Source organism: Apodemus sylvaticus, chromosome 7 (genome assembly GCF_947179515.1).
Source record: "Apodemus sylvaticus chromosome 7, mApoSyl1.1, whole genome shotgun sequence".
In the NCBI taxonomy this organism is placed as follows: domain Eukaryota; kingdom Metazoa; phylum Chordata; class Mammalia; order Rodentia; family Muridae; genus Apodemus; species Apodemus sylvaticus.
This window is the reverse complement of record NC_067478.1, coordinates 120,935,285-120,963,174: the sequence shown is the minus strand read 5'-3', so window position 1 is coordinate 120,963,174 and position 27,890 is coordinate 120,935,285. Positions and strand designations below refer to the sequence as shown.

The following is a 27,890-nucleotide window of genomic DNA, read 5'->3' as shown; positions in this document are numbered from 1 at the left end:
TTCCCCCGGCCCCTGAATGCCATGTTGCTCTAGTGGCCATGACAGATGGCATGTTCTCAGAGCATGAGACAAAACAAATCATCCCTCCTAAGTGTTTCTTCTTTGCCAGGAATCTGGTTACAGCCACAGAAAGATGACTATAAGGTCCACCTCGTGTCAAACATGCCAGGACTGAGGAGGAGGTGGCCATTACCCAGCTCCTTCCCAGAAGGTGAACCGTGAAGCCTGCGCCCAGCCACTGGGGTCACGTCAGGAACTCCATCTTATTCAATTTAGACACAGACAAACGTGCTATGATGACACATCCAATAATAGCAGGAGACATCTGTCTTCTTAGGGCCACCCTCTTCCCGCACAGGCAGAGCTGCCCACACCCACATTCTCCCCAGAGGCTACATGTCCAACTGCCTCAAACACATGCCCCTGCTCCTCAGTGGTCTTATCAATCACAGAATCGCCCCAGTTCTATTCCCCTGCCTTTCTTAACAGACACCTCTCCTCTCCTGCTGTCTCTACCTGGACTCCCAGTCCTCTGAAGTACCGAATCCTTCCTGAAAAGGCCTCGCAAGCCCAGTCTAACCATCCCACACCACCACTGACTCTAGTTACTAAATACCAACATGTAGTCTCTGCTAGACAACACCAGGCTTCTCAGTCCTTAAGGCAAATGCTAACTCTGAGAGATCTCCAACACTGTGCCCAACTTTCCTTTCAAACACATCCTCTGTCTCATCATACTCCACCTAAACACCCAGGCTGTACGACATGGCCCTTCAGCCCAGGCAAATTCTCACAGCTTTCTTGGCTCTGGAGGTGGCCTTTCTACCTACTGATACCTACTTTTATTAACTCTTTGAGACCTCAGTGGGTGTCACCTTCTCTCAGAAGCTTTCTTGTTTGTTTGATATTTTGAAACAGGGTTTCTCTGTACAGCCCTGGGTTTCCTGGGACTCTCTCTGTAGACCAGGCTGGAGCTGAGGCAGCCTGGGAAGCTTTCTTAATCTTGAGATTTTGAGCCTTTCTGTCCTATCCAATCGCCTGGTGCTTTTGGTATATCTCTACCCTGAATGGCAGTGATGTGTCCTGATACTGGTTTCCCCAAAGACAAAGCTTCGAGGGCTCTTGGGGAAGCGACCTTACTTGTGTCTGTGGATCAAGGCTGCACAGAAGGCACACACAGGAAGAAATGCGGAACTTGCCCACCAATCAGAAAGCACACTTACATCACCAGCCAGTAAGATGAATTAGAATGAAAGATGAAGGAAAAGGCTGGAAGCTGGAGGCCCTGCTACTCAGATGCAAGCTCTGGACACCTGTACAGATCTCCACACTTCACCTCCATGTCTACTGAACGAGCTGGGACTAAAGGACTTCCACAGTCTTATCAATGTTCACATCCTAGAATCCAGAGGATTTCTTTTTTCCCCTTCTTCTTCTTTCTAAAAAACGTGTGTGTGTGTGCGCACACGCACATGCCTGTCATGTGTTTAAGTGCCCATGAAAGTCAGAAGGAATCTTTAAATTTTATAATGAAGTCAGGCACCATGGTCCTGACTTACAGTCCCAGTTTTGAGGGGCAGAGGCAGGAGGCTCATGAGTTGAAGACCGGCATAGGCTATTATACTTAGTATAGTAACTATACTATATACTATACTATACTGTACTGTACTATACTATACTATACTATACTATACTATACTATACTATACTATACTATACTATACTATACTATACTATACTATACTATACTAGACAGTTGTTCCTGGATCAATAACGAAAGGAAGGACAGAGGACGGAAGAGGAATGGGGAGGGGAGAGGGAACAGCTCTATTAACGTAACAGAATAGACTACAGCTAACTTTGTGGCTGGAGAGATGACTCAGCCATGGAAGTGCTTGCCTTACAAGCAAAGTTCAGTACTCAGAACTGACATTAAGAAAGCAGGTTGTGGGCCAGGCGGTGGTGGCACACGTCTTTAATCCCAGCACTTGGGAGGCAGAGGCAAGTGGATTTCTGAGTTCAAGGCCAGCCTGATCTACAGAGTGAGTTCCAGGACAGCCAGGGCTACACAGAGAAACCCTGTCTCAAAACACCAGAAAGAAGAGAGAGAGAGAGAGAGAGAGAAAGAGAGAGAGAGAGAGAGAGAGAGAGAGAGAGAGAGAGAGAGAGAGAGAGAGAGAGAGAGAGAGAGAGAGAGAAGCTGGTTGTGACAGCACATGCTTGTGCTGGTAAGGCAGAGACACATAGGTCCCTGACCTGCCGAGCCAGCTGGCCTAGACTAATTGGTGAGTTCAGGATAGTCCCTGCCTGAAAAGCGACCAGAAAAGGTGGGCGGTACCAGAGGAACAACACTTAAGACTGTGCACTTTCTCTGTGGTCTCCACATGCACCTATACATATGTAGTCACATTTGCACACACACACACACACACACACAGTAATAACACTTCCCAGGAATCAACACCCCTGTTCATCCCCAGCTGCCCTCTGCTAAGAATGGACGACAGTCTAAGCCTCTTCCACATACCTGAGCCCACAAATGGCTTACTAAATACTATGGACAAAAGTTTTGATAAAAGTTAACGCTCTTCACAGAACTCCTAACCTTTGGCTGCACTTTGCCAAGCTGAGCTGAGAGTTACCTGGTGACGCCGTACTCCGGGGGAGGCTGATACCTCAAGACGGCCACTTCTGTTCTTGCAGGCTGAGGTGCTGGGTAAGGTTTGACCATCTCATGGAGTACACCAGCGTGCTGGTCGCTGTAGAAAAGACCGTGATCTTGGGTCTTGCCGACTGGGGATTTCATTGGCTTGGACTTGAAGGGGTATTCGGGTGGAGGACCACGAGGGTCCAGCGCTTTACAGGCAGGCTGAGCTGGGGACGGCTCTCCTCCAGCCTTGAAGCTCTTTCCGTTTCCCGAGCTGGGGAGGTGTTGCTTAGTTCCATTCCTCTCCAGCGACAGCTGCATGATCCTCTCACTGAGGGACCGGACATGGCCCTGCTTGAGTTCTCTCAGGGCCTCATCCTTATGTCCCTGTCCACTGTTGGCCCGGTTCACTGTGGGTCTCCCCTCAGTGCGAGACTTCTGACTGGTGCCTCCGGCCATGTAGTAAGTGTGGCCCAGGGGCCCCTGTCCCTGCTGCTGTTGTTGCTGCTGCTGCTGCTGCTGCTGTTGCTGCTGCTGCTGTCCCCTAAAGAACTGGGACTGGGCCTTGGCCTCCTCGTAGGTGGGCAGCTCCTCGTTGTTCTGTTGAGGCTGTGTGGCCCGGACCTGCTTCTCCATCACCGTATTGTCTCCCTGATGCTCTTGACCCTGCGGTTCTTGGCGGGCCGACTGATAGACCATTTGTGGGTCTTCTTGAGTGAGGGTTTCGGTGGAAGAAAAGTTGGTGGTGGCGTGGGCTGGCCCTGCACTGCCTGTGGCCTGGTGCTGAATGGCCAGCAGGTTCATGTTCTCGGTTGGGACACCATAGCGCAGTTGTTCCTGAATCAGCCGCTGTAACACTCTTCCAGAAGCTACATCCTCAGAACCTCTCATTTCCACCTCTGGTGTCCTCAGGAAGTTCGGGGAGTGGAAGCAGGAGAGGGGGTCCTCTACTGAAAGACAAACAGGAGCTGAGCTAACAGGCTGTCCCCAGGAGACACTGACTGATACTCTAATCAGAGCATCATTTAAATTTAAAGAGCAGGTTCCAAAGATGTCATCACTGACCCATCCTGCAACACCTCGAGGGTGTGTTTCTCAGACTTCCTGAGCTTCTGCTCTCCCCTCCCATCCCTTTTCTGTCCCCTCAGTGACTTGATCTACCTTTCCATATCTCCTTTTCCTAACAGGACCACTGTAGCAGAAACCAACATTGTCTTCCCATCATAAAAACAAAACTCATTAGTCACGAAGACAGCACCCTCAGCCCTTTGCCAGATCCCTAATGATGGCTCTCCACCTTTCCATCTCTCAGAGCTCTCCTCAGAAGGCAGCCCACGTCGGCTGTCCCCATGTTCCAAACACCACGTCCTAATTAGTAACCAAAGCCAACCTGAGTTTTCTAGCTCTCATATTACACATGTAACCTTTCTAGAACATTCAACCTTGTTCGCTCTCTGTTTAGAATGTTCTTCCAATTTAGCATCTAGATCACTGCCCCGGTAACCCCACTTCCTGCATCCATGTGCGCTACCTGTCTCTTCCAGTCTGGATTACCCCAAGCTGAGTCCCCCTTTGCTTCCACTGGCTAAAATGTCCACCCTTGTCTTCAAGTCCTGAGTCAGGGCCCCACCTCTGCAATGGCGGCCACTGGAACTTACCGGCCGTCTTCTACCAACACATCTTCCCTCCCTTCCTGACTCCTGTATCCTATGTCTTGTTGGTTTCTTGAGTATTATTTAGATGTTTCACACTGGGTGACAGTAAGAAGCCAGAGGCAAGCCCTACTTTCTGAACCAAACTGCTGTCTTGTCTAACTCTCTTCCAGATGCCTCCATCCCCAGGTGCTGATTCCACTAACCAGTTACTGAGAGATTCAAAACGGAAGCCTCTTGCTTTTGACTTCCTCTGCCTCTTAATCCACAAAAATGTTTGTTTCTTTCCCTGTATCAGAAACTAGTAAGTCCCAAGACAACCAGGGCTACCCAGAGACACTCAGAGAAACTAAACAATAACAATTGCAACAGACAATGAACATGCCAAAGAAAGACAGACAAAGGAGGGCTTCCCGCCGTCTCCTTCACCAAGCGAGTGTGTGCTGTGAACCTTCTATTGTTCAGGACACTGTTATGAGCCTAAAAGGAACACTGATCCTCAAAATCACAGATCTACAAGACTGGAGGGAACAAGTGTCTACAAATAGAAATTTTGAAAGTTTAGCTAAAACTAAAATAAAAATAGAGTAGAAAAAATTATTTAAGTGGATGGATAATGAAACGAATGGATCTTATCAGGCAGGAAAACTACATTGGGAAGGGGGGCGTACATTTGTCAGGAGCCCTGGTACTCTTTTCGAAATGGTTTCCTCTCTCTCCGTCACCCCAGGACATCAACCCTGGGGAATCGTCCGAAAGGGAGACGTTCCTTAGTAAGGCTTTGAATTTCTTCTGAAGTTCTGACTTATTTGTGAAAACAAAAACTGGAAGCAGAGATGGGGAAGAGGCGAAGGACTTGAGAAAAGGCAGGGAAGCATTTAGAATCTGAGATTTAGAATGCAGCATAGCTGGCTACAGATGAAGCAAGTCTGCAGCTTCCGTGTACGAAGACAGGAGGATTCCCCTTTGGAGAGGGAGTCACAGTGGAGCAAAATCATCCTTTTTACAGTGGGAAGGGTGAACCTGCATGTTTGTGTGGATGTACCTGTACGTGTGGAGGCCACAGCCTCAGTGTTGTCCCTCGGGGACCAGCCACCTCATTTCTCCTAAGAGGATGTTCTTTGTTTGTTCTCGGACAGTGCCATAGACAAAAATGATGTATTTTGTGCCCACTCCTAGTGTCCCCGCACCGTCCATTCATCACTATCCTCCTACCGCCATCCTCTCCCTCCATCCCTGCTTCCTTCTTTCCTTCTGTCCTTCCGTCCTTCCTTCCTTCTTTTCATTTTTGAGCCTGTTTTGTCACCCACTGGGTCCCGTGCTGCCAGCCCAGCTGGGACCCTGGCAGATCTTGTCACCTTGGTCTTCTGCACGTCCACGGCTGCCGTGAGTTAAGTGTGCAGCAGCCGGGCCAGGAAACAGCATCTCAGTACACTCCTGCTCCTTCCCAGCTCTGCCCCTCTCTTCCACAAGCTTCTCTGACCCTGAGCTTGGGGGAGAAGGTCACCTTGTGCTTTTGAGACATGGTCTCTCGCTGGGACCTGAGGGCCAGTGGGTCCCAGAGTCCTGTCCCTCTCCACCTCACCAGTGCTGGGGTGACAACTCTGTGTTCAGCTTCTTTACATTCTAGGATCCAACTCAGGCCCAAGTGCTTGGACGGCAAGCTGTTTTACCCAGCCCCGAATGGTCTTATTAATATCATGATACAACATGAATTAAAATAAATCTCCTAGCAGGAGACAATGCTTAGTTCTGTCTGATGACTTAAGTCTAGAGAATAGAAAATTGTCTGAATGACAGTAAGCCCCTTCTTTTCCCTCAAGGATACATTCCAAGACCCTCCATGGAATCCTGAAGCCAAGGACAGTCAGTGCCAAGCCTGTATGTGCAAGGACAGTGCAAGACTCTGTGTGTGTGTGTGTGTGTGTGTGTGTGTGTGTGTGTGTGTATTTCTCTCTCTCTCTCTCCCTCCCTCTCCCTCTCTCTCTCTGTGTATGTGTGTGTTTCTCTGTGCGTGTGTGTGTGTGTGTGTGTTTCTCTGTCTGTGTATATATGTGTGTTTCTCTGTGTGTGTGTGTATATATATACCTGTATAAAATTAACACAAATTTCACATACGAGACTGTCAGTAACAGCCAATAGTAACATAGACCCAATCTGACAGCATGCAGCTGTGACTGTATTTAAGATTTATGAACTGTTAACTTGTAGCACTTTTCAATTCATCCTTCCAGATGGCCATTGACCTTGGGTAGTGAAAGTGGTGGTACCTAAAGCCACAGGCACAGGGGTTACTTAATGCAGAAGAGATGAAAACGAGAAACTCTGGTCCTCTGTGCTCCCAACGTGTGTGCCAACGGTGAGAGGACTTACCGCCTTTCCCCCTCAGGCCTCTGCTTGCCTCCACTGTCAGAGTAGCCGCTTCATGCCTCCCAGAGTGGGGCTGCAAGTCGGGGTAGAAGTGGGCGGGGTCTTCTAGAATCGGCACAGGACTGCTGGGGCTGTAGCAGATGGGGGGAGGAGCTGGGGGAAAGGAAACGATGTGTGTGTTAGTGCCAATCACGTGCCTCCTTCCTGCGTGACTCATGTCCCCCACACGGCAGCTTGCAGTGTGACTCTGCCTATTTCATTCATAAAATTCCAAAGCTACTTCCCAGAACTGTCACGAATCCAGCCACCCACCATGCTGACCTATAAGCTTTCAAAGACCTGCTGAGCGAGGGCGCAAAGCTGTCACCTCGGAACAGCACACACAGTCTTCTGCAGAACCGGGAGAGCGTGAGGTTTGAAATGGCCAAGGCAGACGTGAGGGAGTGGGGCAGGCCAGAAAAAGAAAAGCCAGAAGAACAGCTGCCTCTCCTGAAATATAGGATAGGAGAAGGAGTGGCCACGTTGCCAGGTCATGTGTCAGCAAGAGAATGTCCCAGGCAGAGACACAGTGTGCTGTGGCTCCGTGAGGCTTCGGAGTCTCACATCGCACTGGAACTAGGGACCTGAGCCTGGGCCTCAGCCAAGCAGTGGCCATTCACGCTCCTTTTTCTGCTACACACACAGGTACAGACACACACACAGACACAGATACACACAGATACAGACACACACACACAGGCACAGACACACACAGATACAGACACACACACAGACACACACACACAGACATACACAAATATACACACACAGACACACACACAGACACACAGATACAGACACACACAGAGACACAGACACACACAGACACAGACACACACACACTAGTGCACTTCTTTTTCAAGTTACACTTGATGCTACACTTAGACCCACAGCCACCAACCATGAGATCCCGCTTCAGGGACACTGACAGCACATTTGCCAATTGCGGGACCTCTGGCCAATAAAGCCACTTTCCCTTCCCGCTCTGATATGCCTCTGTGTGAAGACCAAGATGAAAGCTCTTCATTTTTTTTTTCAATTTACTCTGGAGAGTCTTGTTATTATTTATTAAGATCCTTGCCTGAAAGATAACTCCATTTGAAAATAAAGGAACAATTTTCAGAAATTGCTTCAAACCAGGCTTCTGAATCTTTTTGTTTTTATTTTTGTTTTTGTTTTTTGAGACAAGGTTTCTCTGTGTAGCGCTGGCTGTCCTGGAACTCACTTTGTAGACCAGGCTGGCCTCGAACTCAGAAATTCACCTGCCTCTGCCTCCCAAGTGCTGGGATTACAGGCGTGTGACACCATGCCCGGCACCAGGCTTCTGCAATTTATTCCCAAGAATTGCACAAGACCAGAGCTACTAGTGACTCATGACACCAAGGACCAATGATAGGCCTGTCGTCCCTCTCCCTGAGTCACTGTGCCTCAGAGGTGAAATACCATTTGTATGTGTGATCACCATATCATAGGCATGTCTGACCCATAAAGACAAAATTATGATTTCCACTGCTGAAACGCTTACCCTGTAAACTTAAAATAAAATAATTCTATTTGGGACTCTCACCCTAGAGAGGATTACACAGCAAGCCTGAAAGGCATATTGTACCAGGATCAGTCTAAAGCCGGAGGCCTCTCCTTCCAGCAGCGTGCACTGACTGCCCTGAAGAGAAGGGGGAGCCCTTTCTAGGGCTCATCTTTTACAACCATAAACCTGAAAGCCTACAGCTAAAGCTGGGTATTCTAGACAGCTTGATCTAAAGGCAATCCTGACATGGCTTCTAGCTGCCCGAGTGTCAAACTAGAGGGGAACAAGGCACAGGCATGGCTGCATATTACTTGGGGTACTTTTCAAATCCCACTACAGAGTAGGAGCCAAGTAACTGAACTGTGTGCGTGAGTATGTGTGTGTTTATGAGTGTATGTTTGTGTGTGTATGTTTATGTGTGTGTATGTGTGTTTGAGTGTGGGTGTCTATGTGTATATGTTCATGAGGGTGCGTGTTTGTATGTGTGTGAGTGTGTGTGTTTATGTGTGTGTGCTTGAGTGTGGGTGTCTGTGTATGTGTTCATAAATTCATAAGTGTGCGTGTATTTGTATGTGTGTTTATGTGTGTGCTTGTGAGTTTGTATGCGTGCATAAATGTATTTGTGTGTCTGTGAGTATGTGCATGTTTGTGTATGTGTGCATGAGTGTATATGAGTAAGTACGTGTGATGAGTGTATGTGAGAGTGTGTGTTGGTGCGTGTGCATGAGTGTGTTTGAGTAAGTATGTGTGATGAGAGTGTGTGTATGAGAATGTTGGTGTGTCTGTATGAATAAATGTGTATGCATTAGCATGTGTGTGAGTGTATTGGTATGTTGCATGGGTGTGTGTTTATGTGTGTGTATGTGTGCTTGAGTGTGTGCTTCTGTGTGTTTATATGTGTGTCTGTGTATATGTATGTGCATGAATATTTGTGTGTGAGTGTGTGTACACAAATGTGTATATGTGCATGAGTATATGCATGTGTGTCTGTATGTTTATGTGTGTATGTATGCATGTGTGTCTGTGTATATATGTATGCATGTGTGTACATGTGTGTTTGTGTATGTATGTTTGTGTATATATGTATGCACATGTGTGTGCATGCATGCCTGCACATATGTATTGCAGGTATGTGTTTTATGTGTGTTTGCGTATGCATGTATGTTTTGTGCATGTGTGCATGAGCATGTAGATATGGGTGTATGCATATGTGCCTGCATATGTGTATGTGTGTGTACATGAATCTGTGTATGTTTGAGTGTGTGCATCATGCCTGTGTAGTACTGAAAACTGAACTCGGTGTCTTATACATACTAGGAAGCATTCTACCACTGACTGAACGACATCAATTTCTTGCTTCTTAATATATTTTTTATTTGCTAGAGGTCTTGATAAGTTGTCAGACTAGTCTAAACTCAACTCAACTCTGTGGTTCAGGAAATCCTGAACATGCAATCCCCCTGCCTCTACCTCCAGAGTAGCTCAGATTGCAGGCAAGCACCACCAGGCTGAGCCAGATGGCTGTCTTTTCTAAAGCTCTCAAAATGACTACAACAAGGAGTGAATGTTGGGGATCCCAAAGCTAAAGGGAAAGTGGGGTACATCGAGGACAAAATAAACAAACCCTGCCCTGCAGGCTGCTGTACCAAGTGGGCACAAGAGGCTTAGGGGAATCAAGAGCTCACACGCTCCAATCAAAGTGTGGTGTTTTGTTAACATTGTGCGGGGTCAGATTGGTACGGGGCAGCATGCGACACCTTCACAGGCTATTGTCTAGTCGCGTGACTAAGCGGCTGAGCTTTGAATACATCGAACGCATGGATGTATGTAAGGGGAGGGAGAGAGTGTGCACACCTTTACTATAGCTCTCACACTGGGCCCTGCATTAGCCATCAGCCACAGCAACAGTCGTAGCCATCATTTCTCCCCAGCTTTTCTGTGGCTGGCCAAGAAAACGTGGGCTCAAGTGCTCCAAGCCACGGAATAGTCGTCCTTAAAGGAGCCTGCATTCAGAGAACACCAACGATGCCTTTGACTACATGGTCGTCAATGAAAAAAAACTAGCACACACACACACACACACACACATGGGCAGATAGATGGACAGATGGACAGATGCTGTGCCCTGTCATATGGGTGCTAAAGACAGTTTTCACACATACATGGGGTTCATACATTTAGCGACAGACATTCTCACAGCTGCCAGGGTTCTGGGTGCTGAGGAAAGGAACGAGAACCCACAGGTAAGAGAAGAGGCCCTGCAGGTGGACAGGCTGAGGTGGTTTATTTCAGTCCAGCGAGAAACAGCTGGGCTATTTCAGCACTGACCCTGCCTAAGGAACCAGGGTCAACCCCACACCAGGAACCGTGGCAGGGATGCATGTCTCCAAGTCTGGATGGGATTTCTGGGTCAGAGAGCAAATGTCTGCACAATCTTGGGGTCCTGTCCCATGTGTTCCTGTGCCTTGCTGACCATTTTACGCCATCATCTTGAACAGGGACCTTCTCCAGCAAGAATTCATTCTTTTTTTTTTTTTTACAAGCTGGTCCAAGGGTGTGTGAAATGAGAACGTGGACGCAGACACAGCCTGAGCAGAAGCTCTTTCCTTTTCCTTGCTGGCATTTCCTTGTGGGGAACTTGAGCTTCAAGAAGCCACAAAGCCTTCCAGACACGGCTACCACCCAGAAGGCCCCTGTGCGGCCTGGCCCAGACCCAGAGACCAACAACCCCACCGGCGTAGGGAGACGAAGGGCCTCTCCTGGCTCCCTGGCTCAGCACTGTATCTGTACAACGCGGCTGTGTGTAGGAGAGGCTTCAGAAAGACGGCATCCATACAAGGCCACTTGTCAACGTAGGCGGCTGACAGTTACCAACCTCTCGGAGGCCAGGCCCTCTGCTGAGGGTTGTGACACCAGGCCAAAGCACTGAACAGCAGGCCAAGGGCAGCCTGGGGCCCCAGGTCTCCAGGGAGGAAATCTGCGGAGGCCTACGGAGCTCCCAGTACCTTATCAGGAGGGAAGGCAAGCGTCTTCACTGCTATGCTCAGCAAAGGCTAAGCTCTGGGATTCTGGAGACTTTAGTGTTTCCACAGACTGACAACCACCCATTTCACTCGCCACAGGATCCCCGCCCCCCCTTCACTCCCCATCCTGAGCTCCAGTGCTCCTGGCTTTCTCTGGAAACACTGAAAACGCACTTCCCTTCACAGTTCTAAGGTCTCTTCCTTTGTGACTGTCCTCCCAGCCTGGATGTGACACGCTCCGACCAAGACTTTTTCTCTCACTAGCTTGAAAGCATATGCACAGATGATAAAGGGTGTCATTGTTAAAGAAAAATGAAATAGAAGGAAAGAGACAGGGCAGGGGACTGTAAGCACCGTTGCAATTCCATTCCTGTGCTAACTGGGTGACTCCCCAGAGGCAGACCCAACATCTATCACCATGCCAACTGAGCAGGCTCAGAAAGCCCCCTTGAACTCTAGACATCAGTTCCCTACTGCCACCCCCCCCACACACACACACACATACACACACACACAGAACATTGGTGGGGGGACACTGGTACATCTCTGTCCTTTCCACAAGTCACATCTTGCAGATAGAATCTTCTGGTCTATCACTTCAAGGTCAGACTTTGTTTGATTTCCAAGGCTCCTCCTCTGGCTGTCTGTAGTGTTCCTGAGTCCCTCAGCATCCCTGCTGAACACGTCACCTTCATCCTCCCAGTACCACTGCTGTCCCTTCAACTGCTTTAAATTCTCAGTAAACTCTCCTCCGAGGGCCTCCCCACCCCCTCCATTGTCTCCACAGCCGCCTATGCTTGGAGGATGTGGAACTTACCATTTGCCATCGCCAGCTCAGGACTTTGCGACAGGCCTTGTTTAAGGCAGGATGCTGCTACCACCTTCATGAGGACAATGCCTTGGAAGACATGCTGTGTTGTGGATTTGTACGAGTGGCATACAGAGTGGAGTGTATTCTCTGTCTGCACAGAGAAGAAAGCTGTGTTCTCTGGGATCCTCTCAGCACCACATAGTTTAAAGAAAAATGTTAGCAGTCCCTCTCTGAGCAGCCTCTGAGTGTTTCCAATAGCTCCTTCTCCCTTCAGCTTCCTAGAGTGCGGGGATGTTTCCTGTCACTTTTTGCAGTTAATACTGGTTCTTTAGAGTCTGCAGGCCTGAGGCCCTTTCCTCACAGATGCCTCTGACAGAAAGTCAACAGCCAGGTGTCACCAAATTTCAGAACTTCCTCATAGTTCCATATCGTCTAAAGCTTCCCACACACCTCAAAACCACTTCACCACCAGATCACGTAACTGCCCCTGACTTTCTAACAGACACGTCGAACGCCAGAACCGAGTCTGCGGTTTCCCCCTCGCCTTCTGAACGGTGAAGGAATGTGCTGAGTGTGTCAGAGCCTCTTGGCTGCACCCTGCAGCCTGGCCTGGCTGAGGAAAGGCTGGGAGTCTTCTTGAAGTGTGGAATACCCCACTCACGGAGATTTGCACTGAAAACAGGGGCTGTGAGGGAAGAGGAAAGCCCAAGAACACAGCTGGAAGAAAAGGGATGGAGCAGTCACACTGCAGGCACCTGGGCCCAGGAGAGACGTGCAAAGGCAGCCTCCTTACACACCCGACACAACACACCTGCACACATCTGCTCAGGACACACAACTGCGCCCAACACACACCTGCTCACAACGTATACCTGCACATAACACACACATATACAACACACCTGCTCACAACAAACACCGGTGTGCAGCAGACACCTCCCTAAGAGGAAATGCTCATTGCCTTCTCGTTCTTTTCGTTCCTGGAAAATATGACTGAAAACACAGGGTTTGGTGTGGGGAGTAATGAATGTAAAGTTTGCATGAGTTTCGGCCCCGTGCAAGACATGGTCTTCCAAACTGGCATCAGACTTGACTCCTATCCCATGGGCCAAGCCTTCTACTCCAGAAAACACATAAAACCAATACAAAGATGCCTGTTTAATTTAGACGCCCTCAAAGGGAAATGTGTGATAACTGACTTTAAATCTGTCTAACGTTTAACTTAGCTGTGCTTACTTAGAAATGTTTCTGATATATTATCACATGTTCAAGAACAGTCCACACGACAAAGAAATCTTAGGTCCTTGCCCTTCAGATGCCAGGATTTGCTTCGAGAGAACACCATGCACTGTTGCCCAGATCCCAGTGGAGAGCCAGGGCACTGATAATGGAGCATACAGCTTTGGAGGACCGGGAGGGATGGCTGCCTACGGGCAGACAGAGGGCTGCCGCGTGGTGTCGCAACGATAGTAACGAACGGAGGAAACTTAAGGGATGTCTGTCTGTCTACCATGGGAAACACAGAGCGTGGGACTGAGTCAGGCCGGTGCTTCTTCTCGTATTAACAACAGATAAGCCGGGCATGTGAGGGTCAGAGCAGGGACGGGGGAACCACAGGAGCAGACCCCACCCTGCGCATCCACAGGAGCGTTGTCGCAGTCCTTGGACATTATTTTCACAACAGAACTGGGAAACCATTACTGTAACCTGCAACCGTGAGCTAAAAACCCACCCCTCCCCTAAATTGCTTTTTGTAAGGGATCCTATCACAATAACAAACGCAGATGTAGCACAGATGCCCCTTGTTCCACTGGAAATGACAAGTTCCTGTTGCTCAGTTTTGAGAAAACATTGACCAAATACCAACATCAGAAAAGTCGCTGCTTGCCCATGGTTCCTCCATGAAAATTTAACTTTCATGTTTGTCTCCACGGTTAAGAGCACTAGCTGAACCAGCAGAAGATCTGGGTTGGATTTCCAGCACCCACAGGCAGCTCGCAAGACTCTACAACTCCAGTTCCAGAGGATATGATGCCCTCTCTTGGCCTCTGTGGATACTGCATACACTTGGTACACTTAAATACAGGAAGATAAATACTCATACACATAAATGCATCTCTCTTTTTTTAACTTTCCCTTTGAAATCAGTGCATTAAATGTCCGTCATCTCAGGTGCATGTATGCTTTCCTCCATTTTTGAGACGAGGCAGTTCCTGTTCCTCCTGGACACAGGACGCTAAACAGTACTCAATTTTGAGATTTGACTACATTTAGCACACAGGCTAAAACTAGAATGTCCTTAAATGAAGGCACTTAAATTTCATTTTCTACTAAGATCAAGAATTGACAAATGGGACCTCATAAAATTACTAAGTTTCTGTAAGGCAAAGGACATTGTCAAAAGGACAAAATGGCAACCAACAAATTGAGAAAAGATCTTAATCAATCCTACATCCGACAGAGGGCTAATATCCAATATATATAAAGAACTCAAGAAGGTAGACTCCAGAGAGCCAAATAACCCCATTAAAAATGGGGTACAGAGCTAAACAAAGAATTTTCACCTGAGGAATATCAAATGGTTGAGAAGAACCTAAAGAAATGTTCAACATCCTTAGTCTTTAGGGAAATGTGAATCCAAAAAACCCTGAGATTTCACCTCACACCAGTCAGAATGGCTAAGATCAAAAACTCAGGAGAAAACAGGTGCTTGTGAGGATGTGGAGAAAGAGGAACACTCCTCCACTGCTGGTGGGGTTGCAAGCTGGTACAACCACTCTGGAAATCAGTCTGCCGGTTCCTCAGAAAGCTGGGCATGATACTTCTGGAGGACCCCGTTATACCACTCCTGGGCATATACCCATAGGATTCCCCAGCATGTAATAAGGATACATGCTCCAGTATATGCATAGCAGCCCTATTTATAATAGCCAGAAGCTGGAAAGAACCCAGATGTCCCTCAACAGAAGAATGGATACAGAAAATGTGGTATATATACACAATGGTGTACTATTCAGCCATTAGAAACAATGAATTCATGAAATGCTTAGACAAATGGATGGAGCTGAAGAACATCATACTAAGTGAGGTAACCCAGACTCAAAAGAAGACTCATGGTATGCACTCGCTGATAAACGGATATTAACCTAGAAGCTTGGAATACCCAAGACACAATTCATATATCAAATGATGTCCAAGAAGAAGGAAGGAGAGGGCCCTGGTCCTGAAAGGCTCAGTGCAGCAGTGTAGGGGAATACCAGGAGAGGGAAGTGGGAAGGGGTGAATTGGGGAACAGGGGGAGGGAAAAGGGCTTATGGGACTTTCAAGGAGGGGGGATCCAGGAAAGGGGAAATCATTTGAAATGTAAATAAAGAGTATATCGAATAAAAAATTTATTTTCTACGATGTGTGCAGAATAAACTGGCTCTGGCTCTGGAACACTGGAACACCCAGCCCAATCCACTGCTAGGGTCCCCACAGAGATACCACAGCAGTGCTTCTGCACCGGAACAGATGTCAATGTGCACAAGTGCCTGGGATTGCTAGGACAGTGGTGTTTCGGTCCCAGAATCTCCCAGCTTCCCCAGGACACTCTGAGAAGCATCGCTCTGTGTCACACTCCTGCCCATCCCTCCCAAGGGCTATGTCTACAAGATGGGAAATGTAAGAATTTTAAGAGGAAAAGGCTAAAAACAGGCTATACTTAGAAACGGGTTCTCTCGTATGCCTAGCACACCTGGTGATCACTGAGGAGGCAGACTGCACTATGTCTGATGAGGGGAACCCTGTGGCTTCAGGACAGCGCAGCACAAGACAGATGGTCCCCCAGCTGATCCTGCAAGAAGGTGCATGAGCAAGGATGTGAGCCCACAAGGGTTACTTCACAAAGTGAAGGAAGGGCCCCACGGTACACTCTGCCCTTAGGACGTGGGAAGGACACAGAGGTGACTCACGATAGTCTCAGACAAGGGACGGACACCAGGGCAGAGTGACTACAGAGGAAAGAGAGTGACTCTGTCATAAAACACTAGCATAGAAAGACAAGACATAAGATAAAACAGCCAAAGATAGGCATGCTTTGGGCTTTGTTTTGCCAAATCTGCTTCTTGGGGTCACAGCCCTGGCCCCACATTTCATCCACTATGACTCCTGGGACATCAGACCTAAGTTTTTTTGTTTGTTTGTTTTTTGTTTTGTTTTGTTTTTTTACCTAAACAGTAGTAAATAAAGATTATCACAACTACTACTTAGGCTGTGCAATCACTAAATAAGACAAGGGCTATGCAGGGTTCCCGTCAGAGCTCAGGAAAATGTACATCATTAGATAAAACTAAGAAAAAAATGGAGAGACTACCTGGCATTCTCCAAACTCTTCCAGGCCCTGCAAATTACCTGGCCATGGTGACATGCAAGTCCAGAGTCAAGTGGCCTACAAAGGTTAGAAGCCAGGATCTGAGAATCACAGCCCCTCACAGCTTGATGACAACAGGTGCTGGATGGGGTGGGACACACCTGCCTTCTGCATTGCAAAAAACAAAAGCAGACCCTCTCATGGGCCTTTGCTCCCTAACTTTCCTGTTCACCTGCAGCACAACCCTTGGCCAGCATGCCTGAGGTCCTAGTTCAACCCCTCAAGGCAGGAAAAAAAAACAGTGTAAGGCAGAGAATGATCAAGGGTGGCATATGATTTCTGACTTCCACATGCACATACATATATGTGTGTGAATGTCAACATATAAGCACACAGATAAAAATACATAAACAAAAAACTCTAAGTTCTATGGGAGCATTCAGCTGGTACTCATCCAAGTCTCTGGTACAGGGAGGCCTTAAATACTGAAAAGATAAACTGTTTTTATAGTACCTGCTCCTGGTCCATTACAGTTGCTGTGATACAAATATTCCTACAACGAGCATCTTAGCAGAGGAAGAGATTTTATTGGCCTACAATTCTAGGTAACGGTTCATAAGTCCAGGGAGATGACAGTGGCAGAAGCTTGAGACTGCTGGTCACCCCACATGTACAGTCAAGAGCTCAGGGTAGGCGGGGACGAGTCCACCAATGCCACCGCCTGCTGGCTGCTGTCAGCTGTCTTTGCACAGGACCTGGACTAGGGGATGGGGCCACCCGCAGTGGGCTGGGTCAGTTAATAAGTCAGTCTCCCACAGCACCCTGATCCAGATAATTCCTCAGTACCATTCTAGGCTGTGTCAAGGTTCACGGTAATTACGTCCGTGCCCTCATGGAGCTGTCCACTTGAGTATCCACTTCATACGCAGTGTGGTAACAGTCCATTCGCTCATTTGGCAGATGCTTCTAGAGTGAATGCTTCTTAAATCAAATACTCTTATATTACTGAGAAATATAATGGTGGCAAATTACCTGAGATATTTTGGTGGCAAAATCCCTGAGAAAGAAGAAGTTAAGGAAGGGTCTATTCTAACTTACAATTCAATGGCATAGAGTCCATCATGGAGGGAAACAGTTGGTGGCAGAAGAAACACTGAGGCAGTAATAACAACGGCTCCACAATCAGGAAGCAAGGCATGAACAGGAAGTAGAGCTGGGCTATGAAGCGTCAAGGCCCGCCTCCAGTGACTCACTTCCTCTAGTGAGGCTCTACCCGCCCCCCCCCAAACATTTCTGGCCTGTTCAAAACATCTATAGCAGCTGGTGACACCAAGTGTTCAAATACCTATAGGGACACTTCGCATTCCGACTTCTGTATCCTTTTTTGCTTAACTTGTCTGAAAACAAGAAATGTCACCTCAGTAATGCTCAGCAGATATCTTCCTCCAAAAAAGAAAATGAAAATTCTACAAGTAAACTTCAGGAACATATTTGTAATTATTACATTAAATTAACAAACAAACGACGACGAACCCACTAACCTTGGGCTGGAGAGACGACCCCATAAGGAAAGTGCTTGTCACACAAGCACAGGACCAGTGTTCACACCCTACCATCCACATCAAAAGCCTGACCAGGGAGCTGGCCTCAATCCCAGGCAGAAGCAGCAGAGTCGGCAGCGCTCTGGCGCTCACCCACCAGCCCTTCTTGCCAACACATGCTCAGGGAGAGATGGAAACCAGGGCAGAGGACAATGGGAGAAGACACAACACGCCCCCTGGTATCTACCACGCTCTCAAGGGGATACACACACACACACACACACACACACACGCGCACACACACACATGCATGCACGCACGCACATACACATACATACATATACACATGCACACACGCACACACGCACACACGCATGCACATACATATACACACAAATACACGTGCACACACGCACACACAGACGTGCACACACGCACACACATACAGACACATACACGCGCATACACACACGTACGCACGCACACACGCATGCACATACATATACACACAAATACACGTGCGCACACACATGCGCGCGCACACACACAGGCATGCATGCACATACACATGCACACACACATACATGTGCACACATGCACACACATACAGACACATACACATGCATACACACACATACATACACACGAATGCACGCACGCACATACACACGCACACACATACACACACACGCACATATACATACACACACACATACACGTGTGCACACAGACACACACACACACTCGCCGTCTCAGTACTACAAACCTGTTCACTTTATGAGCAGCCTTTATTAAAATCTCTGCTTTGTGCTCCTAAACTAATAAAATGATCTTAGTCACTGAGTAAATGTCACCAGAATATAAATATGTGTTTTGTTTGTTTTTTTCCCCTCCTAACTCCTGGGTTTACTTTGGAGAAAATGTAGAAACTTCACAGTTTTGAAAAATAATATCGTTTTCTTAACTCAGAACTAAGAAAATATGCATCTCAGAGTAGACCATTTAGATCTACTCTTACTTTTCCTGCCCTATACTTCCCAGGGTCATATGTAAATCTGTTCATGTAGTCCTGAAAACAGTTCATGTAATCCCCTCGGGAATGCCCACCCTTAATTCTCCAGGGCCCATAATTCCACACAGTTCTAAAAAAGTACATTTCTGGTATGTCTGTCCTTAAATCTTTCAATTTTCCCCTAAATCTCCAGAATGAGCAATGAAAATAATGTCAGAGATAGTCAAGGTGGTGTGTGTGTGTGTGTGTGTGTGTGTTGGGGGGTGTGCATTCCCAGGGAAACAACCCTTACCAGAAGTACTCCTTCCACAGAGCCCCGGCATAGAGGGGACTGGCTAACAAGAAATGTGGTTCCAACGCCCTTAAGGAAGGGAAAGGGAGAGGCTTGCCTCGAACCTGCATCCCTGACCCAGTCCTGAGGACGTCCCCAAGGCTGCCTAAGGATACAGCAGCAGCAGAACAGGGACCACCTCCTTCCTCGCTGACTCCTGACAAACCAAACCTGTGTGATGAGCTGGGAACCCACCATCCTTGTCTCGCTTGGTCTGTTCTGAGGTAAAGAGGAAAGGAACAGAGAAAGGACAAGACGGCTCCAGGACCTGGGAGCCAACAGCAGAAGCTGCCACATGGTACCTGTGGCAAGCAGGAGCTGGGAAGCCTAGTGGTCAATGAAGGAAGAGAAAGTGTGTTAAAAAGCACCTCATTTCAGAGGTCGTCTGAAAAGACCTGGGGGTGAGGGGTTGGCTAGAAGACCTTGTCAGTTTACAGAACACGTTCAAAGGACATAGCAGTTAGGATGACACAATGTAGGAGGGATGTAAGCTCGAACACCTCAGAGAAAAACTGGGCTAGCTCCCAACTCTGGTTGACAAAAGCTGGTTTAATGGTGATACTGCTCAAGGTGGGGTGGCCAAACTGGCTTGGATGACCTTGTCCAGAAGGACCTCGCTGTGCCAATTCTCCCTGGGCCCTTCTATTTATCCCTCTCTAGAAGCATCCCCTAGGAGAATCCCACGGGTTGAGCATCCCTAAAAGCAGAAAGGAGGCTTTGAGAGGAGTCTAGGAGATACACCCTTGGCATACTTCAGGTGCCGTGCTGGTCTGCCTACCAAAGGAAGAGAGAAGTGGGAGCCTTGGTGGGGGGGATGGAGCGCTCACCCTGGGGGACATTCTCACCATCTAGCTGCAGCTGACTCCCAAGGGATCCACTTAGCCTTTCCTTCATGGATGTGGTCAGTGTTAACCGGCACTGGACAGAAATTACTGTAACAGTGTTAACTGGCACAAGTAATTACTACAGCCTGAACTGTGGCCAGCAGAGCTGAAGACCTGGACTTTCACTGTAGATCTAGATCAGAAAGAAAGAAAGGGGGTGGGAAGGGGGAGGAAGGAAAGAAGGAAGAAGGGAGGGAGAGAGGGAAGGAAGGAGGGAGGAAGACAGATATGATACAGATCACGTTTGTCCTAAACTGACAGTGAGGTAAAGCACATGGAACCTGTTTCTGCAAGGAAACCGTGCAGCACTGCTTGAGCCCCTTGCAGGTGATTCTTCAGCACGAAGCCCTTCTCTCATTGTTGCTGTCCCCATCTGTCAAAGTGCCTCTACAACATCTTGGTTTAGGGTCCCCAAGACACCCAAGCCAACCACTTGTTCCCTGCAGGGACCTTCTCCATGGAGTCCTTAGCACGAGCAGAGGTGGTTGGTAGCCTTGTTAGCATCAGGAGAGATGGTCAACGGCAAACCCAGACACTACTGGAAAGACACATCAAGGATGCCCAGGAGCGGGCTGGAGAGATGGCTCAGAGGTTAAGAGCACTGACTGCTCTTCCAGAGGTCCTGAGTTCAATTCCCAGCAACCACATGGTGGCTCACAACCATCTGTAATGGGATCTGATGCCCTCTTCTGGTGTGTCTCAAGGCAGCTACAGTGTACTCACATATATTAAATAAATAAATAATATTTAAAAAAAAAAAAGGATGCCCAGGAGCGTTTCTAAAGGGGCTGGAGAGATGACTGAACAGTTCGGAGCACTCACTGCTCTTCTAGAGAACCCTGGTTGAGCGCTCAGCAAGCACACCAGGAAGCTCACAACCCTTGTACCCGAGCCCAGCGGAGCCGAAGCTGCTGGCCTCCATAGGCACCTGCACACCCATGCACATAGCCTCTCACAGACACACATGCATACACGAAATTAAAATGCCCTTGGTTCCCAGCACCTTGCCTCTGTCTCCTCTGTAGAACTCTCACACTCATTGCCCCACCTCAACTCCACGCTGACGTTAGAATACGAATATTCCGCAAATCCGTTTATGTGACAGAGGCTGAGTGTCTTTTCTCAGGCAGTATAACCTGTCTACAGTGGCACGGAGGCAGGCCTGGCATGTCCTCTGAGTGGTAGGAGATGGACAGAGAAGAGGAAATGGTGTATGGAGAGAGTGTGGCCAGAGACACCTGAGGAGAACCTACAGGAACACCCACCGCTCATCTCAGAATCCAGCCCGGTCCAAATGCAGCCTTTCAAACCAAGACAAACGCCATCCCAAAGAGGGCTGCCTCAAGCCAGGCCCAACTTAAAGAGCCCTGCTCCACAAAGTCCTCGGCCTCTGAGACAGAACAATTCCTAGGACTGGCCTGGCACCTGGTGGTGTAACAAGCTCCCCGACAGACTGCTCCATGCCCTCCTCAGGATGGGAACCACTCTCTTTTCTCTGGAAACCAAAAACCAGGTCACTGAGGAAAAGGAAGCAGGGCTGCTGGTCACATCCTGGCTGATTCCAGCCTCGGGCGACGGTCACACTTCCTGCCACCTGCTGAGGTCAGCACAGGAAGGACGCCTTTCTCCATCCCCTTGTTGTTTTTAAAAAAGAAAATGGCCCGTTCTACAGATGAAACTAGATAGCGACTACAGCATCCGAGCTTCCAGCACCACTGGATCGATCATATGTGAGGCTTGAAACGGTGCCCCAGGCTGAAGAAAGAGGGGCTTCTGGAAGAATACAAAGGAGAACACACAACACTAGAAACAGTTTGCTTTCCTGCTGTTTCGGTCAAATTTTTTATTACGTATATTTTATTTGGTGGGGGCAGCAAATGCCATCCCATCCCTGTGGGGGTCGGAGAGCAACTTCCAGGAAGTCGTTCTCCACCACACAGGTCCCCAGGGCTGACCATCAGGCTTGGTGGCAGTGTCTGTCCCCAGTGAGCTGCCCAACGCATCGGCACTTCCCGCTGCTACAGCAAGCCTTTACTGCCGGCTCCATCGTGTGCGGCACTGAGCTAAGTATGACCTACATCTTACCTTGTTTTTTCCCTCGCGCGACTCTGAGACATGGGAGCTGTCTTCAACCCCACTTTACCTGAGGCCTCAGTGGATAAAAGTCAACAGCTAGCTGGCCTTGTCAGCGAGGAATCCTAGCAATTGGGAGACCAATGCACAGAGTTTGCTGTGAGCTGGAGACCAGATCCTATACTTCAGCCTTTCTATGTGGGAGGTTCAGGCCATGAAACCAGAAAAGGGACCAGAAGGGGGAACGGGAGGACTTAAGGAGGATGATGGAGCGTATGGGCGTTATCCCGGTGAGGGAGTGGATGGGAGCAAGAGTGTGGCAGAGGAGGGCCAACCACAACCGTGTCTGAAAGCCAGGGTGAAACCACATTTTTCATGCTAATTTTGTAATGGGGTTCAGTAGGCAAGCGTGCCTACTGCCAAGGTTGACAAACTGAGTTCGATCCCCGGAACTGACACAGCTTATTATAGGAGTGAACCAACTCCTATAAATTCTCACCTGACCTCCGCATGAAACACACACACACACACACACACAATAAATTAGTAATTGTTTGTAAGTAGAAATAAATAAAAGTCAACACTAAGACTCACAGATTTGAAAAGACATAATGTACAATTTAAACGTAAAGTGTAAACATTTTAGAAGCAAGCATGGGCAGTCCTGGGGACATGGGCCAAGGCAAGAGACCCTTAGGAGGGACAAAACACCAAAAACACTATGCATAAAGGAAAAAGTCAGTTAGTTGGACTTTACCAAAATTACAGACTTAGTTTTTCAAAATGGTTCCAGAAGGAGAAGGAAAAGGAGAAATCCACACTGTGGGAGAAGATGGACGCCACAGACATGCACTCCACACAAAGAAGGATTGGAGCCCAGTGGTAAAATAAACAGTCCCATCAGGAAAGAGGCAGAACACAGCAAAGTGACGGCCTTTCCCCCACAGAGGGCAGACAGCAGAGAGGAGGCGCTATTCTATCAACATCAGGGAAATACAAATTAAAGGCACGTTAAGTTTACAGCACCTATTAAGACACCCACTGGGACTGGGATGGCTGAAATAAAAACCAATGACATCAGGCTGTCAGGATGCAGAAAAGCCAGGTGTTTGCACTGCAGGGAGGAATCTAAAATAAAGCAGCTACCAGGAGCAGAGTTTAGCAATCATTTTATCAAAATCATGGTCACCACATAACCTAGCCTCCTGGGTACTTATCTGAAATAGTGAAAAAATACATCCACATGAAAATCTGTTTGTGAGCATCCACAGGAACTCTGTCAGTAGTGAACAAACACTGAAAGTAACCCAGGTGACCTTTAACAGGCAAGTGACCAAACCACAGTGCAGCCAGACTTTGGAATACTACATGGGCAATAAAAATGAACAAACCATTGACACAAGCAAAACTGCTGGCGGATCTCATAGAAATGGCAAAGAATAAAGAGCCAATCTCAGAGGTTCCATGTTTTGAGGATTTGTTTACATAAAGCAAAATATGACAAATTTGCAGAGGATTATAAGTAGGTGAGGCATCGCTACGGTTCAGGGAGTTTCGCAGGAGGACAACGTGAGAACCACCTTATTCAGGGACAGGAAGAGCCTCCAGAGAGGGCACAGCTCCGCGTCTTGACACACAGCTAGAGTCACAGTGCATGGGAGGTGCACACACAGTACGTGTGCAGGCACACCGAAGACCCCTGTCTAGGCTCTGAGTTCTGCACCCATGTCACGTGGGTTCTGCTTGGGCGCCATGACGATGTAATGGTCACCAGAAGAGGAGAACGGAACCCTGGACCTCACCATCCTCTCACGCTATGATATTTCAAATGGAAAGTGAAGACTGGGTGAACCACAGCCGGTTAAAAGGAGAAAAACAGAAATAGGCCTAGAGCTGCAGGGCCAGCCTGTGAGGAAAAACAGCCTCCAGAAAGCTGTGCCCAGAGACTTAACAGGACAAGCTCCCAACTCCCCCTCCTCTACTTGTCCTAAAAGAAAGGGGCAAGACCAAAACCTAGAGATCCTGATGGTTGAGCCTCCTGGGGAGGCTGGGAGTTCTGCCCAGAGCCTGTGATGACTGTCCCCTAAGGTTTCACAAGTGACAGGAGAGTTCTTCCTGGACCCAGCACAAGATCCAAGAGCACCAATGGCTTCGTTCCAGAAAAATATACCATACTGACCCATCTACCACGGCCAGGTGTACATCGAACCACTCCTCTAAGACAAACAAGAGCAAACCAACAGGGAAAAAAAGCTCTAGGCAAACAAATATAAAAACCTCAATAACCTCAGACAACAATTTCCAGCAAACTTTGTAATCAAATACATCCTCTGGCCTGACCTCCCTAACCCTTGCTTTTCAAGGATTCCGTCATCTTCTGAATTCTGGGTGATAAGAACCCTCCAATGTTAACAAAACATTCAAAACACCACAAAATGTCCTGGCCTGAGCGTCCAGATGCACAGGCACACACACAACCCAGGCAGGGAAGAATGTTATTTGAGAGAACTTTGGTGCAAGAACGTTAGCAGTTCTCACAGAGCTAGCTCACCGTGTTGGTCTGAAAATCAAAGTTCTGCACTGTGTCCCCTTGCTCTGTGTCACTGGGCATTGAAGTTCTCTGAGCTGTAGTGTTATCATCTTCAGAGCACTTCCACAAACACCCCAGGAGACAGGAAGCGCTCCCAGAGGACACACTTCACTTCCGCAGCTCCCTTCTCCCTGCAGAGCCTCTGCCTCCCATCAGCTAATTCAGCCTCTCTCCTGGGTTCTGGGGTCACACAACCGTGTGGGTTTGAACACCAGAAGCTCTGGACTGAAGCCATCCACTGAAGCGCTGGACAAGCAGCCTGGAAGCTGTGCTCTCCACACGTAGACAGAAACCTTCCCAGAAAACCACTCCCATTTCTACATTCATGCACTGCTGCTGTTGCTGCTGCTGCTGCTGCAAGATGTGTTTTTAAGTGCTTCTGTCTCCACATGCTCTTCAATCCGCTGGACCCCCAGCATAAGGCTGAACAGAACCTGAAACACCTGACAGCAGCAGTGCCTGATTCTGAAGGGGAGGAGGAAGGGAGCCCCAGGGACAGCACCGCCTCCCTTGCTCACCACCTCTAGGTGGACAAAGGTTTCCCTCATGGGAAAAAAATGTGACATGCAAGATGAAACAAAACCAGCTCACCTAGGAACTATGCACACACATGAGGAACGGCACGGAATAAGAGGTCTCTATAACCTATCCTATGTTCTGTTCCACACATGACCCTTCCCCCCCCACACACACACACACACCAGGAACCCCACCAAACAAGAGGTCTCTGGAACCTTCTGTTCTATATCCTGTTGGTTTTCTTTCTGTTCAAATCTATGCATTCTGCTCCTTTGCTTCCCTTCCACACTGTATGGAAGTACATTCTCATTCTAAGAACTTGAACCCCAGAGATCCTTAAGAACTGAGCAGCAGCACCTGGGCCCCGTGTGGTACACAGCCAGGGAGAGAGAGCCTTAGCCAGCTTGGCAGGATCCACAGCCTAGTTTTGGAAGCAGGAAACCATGAGCGCTCCATACTTCAAGCCCTGACCTTTCACTCCCTGAAAGAGAGTCTTCAGGACTTGTAGCTGTTTACTATGACCCGGTTCTGGTTGTGTGCACGTTCGGTGAACAAGCTAACACAGTTCTGAGTCCAGTGAACCTCAAAAGCATCACATCCTCCAGCATCAGCAACGACTTGAATAAGCAAATCCCGCCAGACTTTTAATAGTCTTTGTAGGAAAATAGAACCAGGGGCAAGCAGCAGAGGGGCCAAAGGACCAAACACCATCCAAAAGGTAAACATCAAGACCCGTGAGATCGAAACCTGTCTCCAGACGCCGACGTCCAGATAACCCACTTAAAGGCATTAGCAATTTAGACAATACACCCACGACGAGGGATGAAAGGCAAACATTTTCCAGGGGGAAAAAAAAAGGAGGCAGAGAATAGGGGAACAGGCCCGGGATTCGTCTACTGAGGTCCCCAAGTAGGGGACTTTAAGAGGGTGAAACCTCATCCCCCAGGCTAGCTACATAAGGCTAGCACCAGCGGGTCCCCAGGGCTGTCAGGGGCCGTCATCGACCGAAGTTCCACTTTCCTATCTGCCACAAATGTCACCTTCCAAGAAAGTTCAACCAGCTCCCCTTTGGAAAGTTTGTTTCCTCCCGGAAACCAGATTCTTTTCAAGGCACTGCCAACAGGCCAGGGAAAGCCGGATCCAAGTCCCGATTTGTACAAGAAACTTGTTTGGGGAGAACAAAGAAGGCTCAGGGCGGAAGGGGCCGGAGCCTCCGGGCCCGGGCGCGTCCAGGGGTCCGGCCTGGGCGCCCCGTGCGCCTTTGTCTGTGCCGAAGCAGCGGCACCCGCCAACCCTCCCGCCCCTCCGGCGACCGGGACCCGCCAGCCACACGGGAAAGGCCAGTCCCGTGTCAGGGGCCCGCGCACACACCCGAGTCCTCGGTCTCCCGTGGGAATCCGCCACGGGGGTACTGGGCACTCAGAGGGTGGTACGGAACCGAATTCTGCTTTTTGTCTTGTTGAACCTTCTGGATCCCTCTCGGGACACTCGGAGGCCCCAGCGCCAATCTGGTTCCCCAAGTCGCCCACATCTGGAGCGGAGCTGATGTCAGCCTGGGCTCCCGGGAGCAGCCGCGGAGACCTCTCGGCCCAGTCAGGAGGAGCCCTCCCCCGATACCCCCGGCTTGAACTGGTTACCTCTCAGCATAGGCTCGCAAGGTCCCCGGCGCGACTTTGCCCTCCGCATGGGGCGATCATGGGGCGATCCTGGCTTGGGCAACACGGCGGCGGGGAATGGCGGCAGGGGGATGGCGGCTAGGAAGCGCGGCGAGGGGAGCCTCTGCGCTCGGGAAGCAGAGAGATGCCCCGTTCCCCCTCCAGTCCCACCCACCCCACCCCGCTGCCGGGTCCCTGGGCGCCCTGCGCTCCCAGCCGCCGGCGCGCTACCCCGGAGGGTCGCTGGTCTGATCCCTGTAACCCTACACTCCACCCCGCCCCGGCCCCGGCCGCGGGGCCCTAGAGCCCGTCCCCAGTTTCCCGTCGCCCCTCCCGGGACTTCGGAAACTGCCGGGGCTCAGGCTGACGTGTCTCCCTGAGACCAAAGACAGAGACAGCTTCCCTTGTTTTTGTCCCCTGCTGCGTTTCAATTCCTGTCACACTCACCATTTTTGTCTGAATGCCTTAGAATCCTTTGCTGGGATATGCCTCCGAACTCCTGGCTAGGTTTGGTTTAGAACCAACTTTTCTTCTAAGTGAAATTACCAAGTGAAAGCCTTCCCCAGGCCCTAGTATCCATCAGGTAGGGCGTTCAGGATAGGAGGGGCTATATGCTGTGCTCTGCTGTGGAGTAGAACAGCTAAACAGACCTACCTTACAGCCTTAAATGTTCAGCGGGTTCCTGGGGCTGTACATCCTGTGGCCACAACCCCCAGGCCCTTATCTGCTCAAGCAGAAGCAAAGAAATAGAAGTGTTGGGACAGTGTTTGTGAGTCTGCCCTGAGTCTGAAATCAGACCTTTTCCCCTAAGCTACACTCCTCTCCAGCCCTACCAGGTTACTACCTTCTGAAGACAAGCTCTAG

General features: G+C 49.0%; 1 protein-coding gene across 3 annotated transcripts in view; it reads right to left on the bottom strand.

Annotated features, from left to right (window-relative positions):
* Positions 1–27,637, bottom strand: part of Amotl1 (angiomotin like 1) — a 72,393-nt gene extending 44,756 nt beyond the window's left edge. The window contains exons 1-3 of one of the 3 annotated variants that reach the window (XM_052189106.1): positions 27,474–27,637; positions 6,673–6,822; positions 2,643–3,597 (exon numbers count right to left, since the gene is read on the bottom strand). In XM_052189106.1, coding sequence (XP_052045066.1) covers positions 2,643–3,538 — 896 coding nt within the window. In that variant the 5' untranslated portion in view covers positions 3,539–3,597; positions 6,673–6,822; positions 27,474–27,637. Of the gene's footprint in view, positions 1–2,642; positions 3,598–6,672; positions 6,823–27,008; positions 27,209–27,473 lie in introns of those variants that run through there. The other 2 variants (XM_052189104.1, XM_052189105.1) reach the window with 2 other exon arrangements.
* Between the last annotated feature and the right edge of the window lie 253 nt (positions 27,638–27,890).